The sequence below is a fragment of the Octopus sinensis genome, linkage group LG10 (genome assembly GCF_006345805.1).
Source record: "Octopus sinensis linkage group LG10, ASM634580v1, whole genome shotgun sequence".
NCBI lineage: Eukaryota > Metazoa > Mollusca > Cephalopoda > Octopoda > Octopodidae > Octopus > Octopus sinensis.
Genome location: NC_043006.1, coordinates 49,616,509 through 49,624,008, shown reverse-complemented (window position 1 = coordinate 49,624,008; position 7,500 = coordinate 49,616,509). Strand labels below are relative to the sequence as shown.

At 34.2% G+C, this 7,500-nt stretch overlaps 1 protein-coding gene across 2 annotated transcripts in view; it reads left to right on the top strand.

Annotated features, from left to right (window-relative positions):
• The window catches only part of LOC115216203 (calcitonin gene-related peptide type 1 receptor-like), a 103,408-nt gene that overhangs the window by 70,961 nt on the left and 24,947 nt on the right, over positions 1 to 7,500 (top strand). For both annotated transcript variants that reach the window (XM_036506637.1, XM_036506638.1), the window contains exons 6-7: positions 1,360 to 1,420; positions 3,368 to 3,434. In XM_036506637.1, the coding sequence (XP_036362530.1) occupies positions 1,360 to 1,420; positions 3,368 to 3,434 (128 nt within the window). The remainder of the gene's footprint in view (positions 1 to 1,359; positions 1,421 to 3,367; positions 3,435 to 7,500) is intronic.

Sequence of the window (7,500 nt, the reverse complement as noted above, 5' to 3'; positions counted from 1 at the left end):
ATATGATACATTAAAACTTTTTTAAAGATAATTGTAAACAGTGACGAAAACCACAAAAATCATTTATATTTATATGTATATATACTTATATATGAGTGTGTGTGTACATTTATATTTATATATATATTTATGTGTGAGTGTGTGTGTACATTATATATATATATATATATATTATATATATATATATATATATATATATATATATATATATATATATTTCTGTGTTCGTCCCTTTGTGTATTTCACGTTCTTGTTTCTTTATATATAATTTTTATTCCTATATTATTGCGGCGTACGTATACCTCGTTCCCTTATGTATGTTTACATTTTATCCATTTGTACGACTTCTAAATACTTTCTCTATACCTCACTTCTGTCTTTCTCTTTCTCGCCTTCGCTATGCACCATTGCTTCTTTGCTAAGCTATTTTGACGCTCTCTGTCTCTTCCCCCCTCTTGCTTCCATCCTCTTTAATTCCTTCTTTCTCTCTCTCTCTTACTCTCACGTGACCTGGTCAATTCTCGGCGTCCTCTGTCTTCCACCCTCTTTAATTCCTTCTCTCTCTGTCTCTCTTTCTCTCTCTCTACCCTCTTGTGACCTGCTGCTTAACAAGCCATTTCGTTGGTGACTGCAGCCCGCTCAACATCGTTCCCCCTCTGCCGAAAAGGCAATTTTTTCCAAACACGCCTGCTAGATAAGTTATATTTGTCTCAATTTGTCTAAAGTCGTAAGACACCTGCTGTTATCCTGTTATTAACACCTGCTGTTATCCTGTTATTAACCATTCTTGTTTTTATTTTTATTTTTGTTTTCGTTTTTTGTATTTATATTCGTCCCTGTTGCGTTTACATTCGTTCCTTTTTCCAAGAAATCAAATGCTCACAGCTTAGTTTTTCCTTGGGGCTGGCCGCGTTGGAGCAAATATCAGAATTAATCAGCCGAAATTTGCTATGATGATCCGGTTTCTGACTGAAAATTAAAGGCTTCGAATGACCCGTCTGTTTTCTGTGTTCGTCCCTTTGTGTATTTCACGTTCTTGTTTCTTTATATATAATTTTTATTCCTATATATATATATATATATATATATATATATAGAGAGAGAGAGAGAGAGAGAGAGAGAGAGAGAGATGATAGATAGATAGATAGATAGATAGATAGATAGATAGATAGATAGATAGATAGATAAATAGATAGATAGATAGATAGATAGATAGATAGATAGATAGATAGATAGATAGATAGATAGATAGATAGATAGATAGATAGATAGATAGATAGATAGATAGATAGACGGACAGACACTTGAGGAATAAATTTCAGCAAGTTACTAAAAAGTCTTTCTTATTTTACTTTACAGGATTTCCTTTGATTCCTTCACTTATCTACGCAACAATTCGAGGAACAATGTTTAACGAAAAGTAAGTAGATACTCAATGCTGGAGTTCTGTGTAGATTTTTCGCAATTCTACTTATGTTGCTCTCATCTATCGTTTCTGTACATTCATAAAAGTTTATTTCATCGATATTTGTTGCATTGTAGATATTGGATTTCAATGACATGTTAATGATGGGGCTCTTAAAAATCGTGGATATCAACACTGTTTATATGTATATGTGTTTGCGTGCATGTGACCACATTGCATATTTGTCTGTTACACGGTTACTTATAACAGCTTTGACCTTTATTTAGGCGTCATTAAATACTCGCATTGCGTAGCAATTCGTGTCAGACATTTCTGACAGTTGCATTGGATATGTTACTAAGCAATCACCTATAAACGGTCATGTTTTAGAAATAATCAATAATTATTGATTAATTCCCGTAAAAAAGGTAGAAGAAATAAATCTGAAATTTCAATAATTTAAAATTAATGTACATGTCATTGCCTAGAGAATAGTTATTACAAAAGAGTTATTCATTTCTGTATGATAATTGCTGAGATTTGAAATTTGAATTTGAAATAAAAGTGTTATGAGGAAAAAGATACATAAAATTCTTTTTTTTGTTTCTTTTTACTTATCATGAATTTCTTAAATTTTTAGTCAGTGATAATCATGTATGGTATCATTTCGTTCTTTTTAGAAATCGTCGGTATGAATTGATGTAGGATCCATTATTAATTAAAGATTTTATAAAGCGCGACATTTTTTGATGGATAATAATTACAAACTAGAAAAATTCATAGAATGATTTTTCAAAAACCTTTCTTTTTTACTTGCTGCTTCATAAACCATTAGTAGTTTATCAATCAACAGGTAAGAACATTTCTTAACGTTAGATAACTGGATAACTGTAGAAAACAAGGTAACTGTTTTCAAAGAATTCCACCCTAAGAAGTTGTCTTATAAAATTCAATAGTTTTAGTATTAACTACAAACAAAATTCACAAGCCGTTTTCAGTATATTCTTCGATATGTAAATATTGACTTGAAGCTGCTATTTCATAGTAGTAATGCCTCGTTACGTAGTGAAAGAGTCATCTCTTCGTAAACGTAAGCCTTGACCATCGCCAACAGTTTCATTGGATTGTTTTTGAATTCACAACCATATATCTGTCATCCAAGGGAGAGTTATTACAAGAGAGATAATCATTTCATCATAACGTTTAGCAGGAAATATTATGTGAGAACTGCAGCGCAATGGGAGGTGAGTCTCGTCTTTGCAGGATGGCGTCAGCGAGACATTTCGGTCTTATTTGACCTCTTCAACTGAGACTAGTTCGACATTTGGCGGTTACTTTACTGTATAAGATATTTATTTTTATGCTACGAAACTATCAATTAGAAAGTTGTCTATAAGAGTACTACATATCTGTTACATTTCCCCTTCGTTGACTAATCTATTACATTGTTATACTTGATATAGTTTTCTGATGCACGGACTCTTTATATATTGATCTTACAGTGTTACCTATAGTATGTTTCACTTTTATTACACTGATGCTCATTATATTGAACAGTGTCTGTTTAAGCACCTGGAACAGTGTCTATTTAATCACCTACCTATTTGTTCTGTTTATACAATGCATTTTGTTAGAAAGATACGGTTTAGATAGCTGTCACTGGTATGTTTTCATTTTTTTTTTCATACACTATCGCTACATTACTAATCGTATTTTTATGCTGATTTTGCAGTTTATTATGGTAAGCTTTATTGTTATCAAACTGTTCTTATTTTACATATACTTTAATGCTTTTTACATTGAATTTGCCCTCAATGGTGTATGCCACATACATGTTCCCTAGATATTGAAATCATATAGAGAAAGCTGTTGCATATGCACCTGTAACGCGGCAAAACATTATTCAAATTTCTTCAAACATAAGTCATCGAAATGTTATTCTTTATGTCTTTGTATTTCTAGGTGCTGGGTCATCAATGCTGAACCATATGAATGGATAATGTATGTCCCGAATTTACTGTGTATTATGGTAAGATGAAACTAGTTATTTTCCTCAAGTATATTAATAATAGAGAATGTTGCAGACATCCAAAACAATTTGTTTCTTATTAACAATGTTTGTCCCGAATTTACTGTGTATTAAGGTAAGATGAAACTAGTTATTTTCCCCAAGTATATTAGTAATAGAAAATTTTGCAGACATCCAAAACAATTTGTTTCTTATTGACAATGTTTGGGTTATAGACGTTACAATCGCGTTGGAGCTCACGTAGGTCAGATGCATCTAGTTGTAAATAAATACCTTTGTTTTATTATAACTCCACAAAGAATTTAGTGAAAAATATTGCAAACAATGACGACAAGTTTCGGGAGAAACACAGGCTCTATCTATCAAGCTGGTGTTAATATACATAGGCGCAGGAGTGGCTGTGTGGTAAGTAGATTGCTTACGAACCACATGGTTCCGGATTCAGTCTCACTGCGTGGCACCTTGAGCAAGTGTCTTCTACTATAGCCTCGGGCCAACCAAAGCCTTGTGTGTGGATTTGGTAGACGGAAACTGAAAGAAGTCTGTCGTATATATGTATATATATATATATATGTGTGTGTGTGTGTGTGTGTGTGTGTGTGTGTGTGTGTGTGTGTGTGTGTGTGTGTGTGTGTGTGTGTGTGTGTTTGTCCCTCCAACATCGCTTGACAACCGATGCTGGTGTGTTTACGTTCCCGTAACTTAGCGGTTCGGCAAAAGAGACCGATAGAATAAGTACTAGGCTTACAAAGAATAAGTCCTGTGTTAGATTTGCTCGACTAAAGGCGGTGCTCCAGCATGGCCGCAGCCAAATGACTGAAACAAGTAAAAGAATAAAAGAATAAAAGAACCAAAATTCTAATTAGAATACTGTGAATAAGAAAAGGAAGGTGTTAGTTTCAGCAAGTCGGAAGACAACTCTCAATAGTTACGGTCTTGTTAAACTTCCCCAATATCTCTTATTGTGGTCATATTGTCTTTTACACACCGAATAAGTATTTCTAATTCAACTTTGATGCTCATTTTATTAAGTATGTTTTGAATAAAACTCTAAGTAAATTAACCTTAAATTAATTTATTCGTCCATCTACCAACTTGCTCAAACTTCACCAAATGCAGACCACAGATACTGGATTACAAGATTAATCATTGGTAATTAAGTGGAACACTGTGAAGAGGTAAACTGTTCAATATTGCAGTTATTTCAGATATGCCACTAGAACTCATTAGAAAAGTATGAGAGCTGACATAATCGTTACCACGCCAACCAAAATGCTTAGTGGCATTTTCTCAGGCTCCTTATGTTCTGAGTTCAAATGTTGATGAGGTTGAATTTACTTGCCTTTCTTGTGAGGTTAATAAAATAAGTACCAGTTGAACGCTGAAGTCGATGTAATTAACAAACACCCTCCTCAAAAACATTTCCTATACAAAAGTATGGCTGCCTTAGTCAGCTATATGCAAAATTTTTGTAACATTCAGCAGTGAAACTAGTGTAATATTGCTCATCATAAACAGAGCCACATGGCTATAAGAATCTTAAGATACGAAAAATTAAAACAGTGAATAAATTATTTTGCCAAGAGGAGAAATCTAGAGTTTAGGAAAGACATTTTCATGGCGTGAGATTAAATGCTTACATATCTTCCAAGCTATTCAGTACTGCAAAGTAAACAGTAAACATTTCATCTCTCTCTTCGATAAAAGGTCCTTACCGAAACTTTAGACATCACTTCGCGATAAAACTGATTTATTCTCTTCGGGACTACTTTGTATTTACTATTTGCCAACACAAATTTCGAGACGAATAGACTGCTGTGCATTGAGAATCACATATAGTTCGTTATTTTAACTAGAGTCTCTATGTAATGTAGACTCTTGTTGTAATTACGAATTGCATGCAATTTCGTAATTGTAATTAGAGTTGAAAGTTTTCTGAGTGATGTGGTACCTAATCTCAATTGCGAGATTGGCTCTCATGTGCAAGAGGATAAATAGCGCCACTTAAAAGCAGAACAGAACGCCAGGAAAATCAGACATACTTTCTATGCATTCGAACGATCTGCTAGATAAGAGCTAAATACCATCCAAATCACTCTACGGTTGTGTATGTGTGTGTGTACATATAGATATAACGGACTCATTAAATAATGCAGTCCTTATTATAATATGTTGGCTGAGGAAAAGATGAGATGGCTAAGGCTGGAACATCGTTGATCAGAGCTCATCTAGAGCAACAAGACATTATCATTTTCTTCAGTTTCTTATCCATTCAAGCATCTTGATTTCAGTTTTTCAAAAAAAACTAAGTGTTTAAGTGATTGAATTGACTATACACCAATTGGCACCCAAATTATTTTGACAGTATGGTTTGACAAGTTCGAGGATTTTATCCTGAAACTAGAGACCTGGCCCCAACACTTACAACAGAAGTACTCTGTTAAACACAACGAATGGTTACATTGTATTATTAAACTGGACGACAATGATAAACGTTCTTTTATCAATCGTTATAAAGGGCTATAGACGGCTGTACTGGAAGCGGTTCAAACAAAATACCTCAAAGTGTCTTTAAGTTCTCAATATTATTGAAGGTGACAGGTGACAGAATCGGTTGAGGTAGACGAAAATATAAAATTGCAGTGTTTTGCGCTCTCTCTTTCCCTCCTGAATCAAATTCCGCTGAGATCGATTATGGTTTTCATCTCTTCGGTGACAAATATATAAAGCGACAATCAAATAGTAAAGCGATTAAATCGACATGACTCTATATCAAGAAACATTATCATTAAAAGGTTGATGGATAACACATAAGGCAATGGCTAATATAGTCGCTAGACAAGCAGTGAATTTCGCTCCTATTGTATTCTGTATTTGAAGCTAAGTGAACTCAACTTTAACTTTCGTCCAACTAGGAACGATGAAATAATTATTTCTAACATTGATACACGGCCTGGAATTTGGGAGAATATATTAGTCAAACCATCGACATAGTACTTTAATTTATCATCCTCGGAAGGATCTAAACTCATTATGTTAAGATCCGGAAGAAATACCGAAGAGAATCTTTCCCGACACTCTAACAATTCTTCCAGCTTGACACTCTCAAACTCCAACCTAATGTTGGGTCACTTACTTTAATCGACTGAACATCTCTCCACTATATGGGTGGCTTTGTATCTATACTGGAAATCATTATGTTGGTTTGGTTGTCATTAGATCTCAAATAAACCCTTACCGGAAAGCCCTTCCCAGCTGTGACAATTCTATGCTTTTATATACACAACGAAGAACTACAACAGTTAAGATGGAAAGGTAAGGTTTCAAGGTGATTTAAAGGAGATAAGACTGTTATTTCAAGCGTAGAGGTACCTTTTTTGGTCAAAGTGACCAGATTTATGGCTGTATGGTTAAGACGCTCGCTTTGCAACCGCATGGATTCGGATTGAATCTCATCTTGAACAAGTATCTTCTACTATAGTCTGAGCTATAGTTTTTGTCCACCAAGTTCACTCACAAACTATGAATTCAAACAAAAAAATAGTTAAAATCCAAGAGACATTCACAAGGAACATTTTTAGCTTAAAGAAAATAGTTGTAAAAGGAAAGTTAAGAGTAAAAATATGTCGGACATGTAGAAGAGAGTTCAGAAAAGAGGAAAAAGACGAACATAGAGGAGATAGGAACGATAAATCAGAAAAATGCACCTGTGTGGCTACATGTTCGAAAATAACTGAACGGGTGTGGTTTTCGAAAGCACAAGAGTTCTAAATAGTCTGTGAGTGTGTCCCTTCCGAGAATTAGGGCAAGTTTAGCTCAGATTTAACAACATCTTTTCATTTTGTGTACTAAAAAAAAACGACAAAAAAATAAGGCAACATGATGGGTACGGACAGATCGATGTGCTGTGTGACACAAAGATTTTAAAATTTATTTTACTGTTTCTATCGATTTAGCAATCTACTGCCCATTTAGCTTAAAATAATTACGCTTTTTTTTCATTTTGGCACAAGATCAACAACCTTGAGGATCCCAGAACTAGACTGGTAATTTATTTTATTGGCTC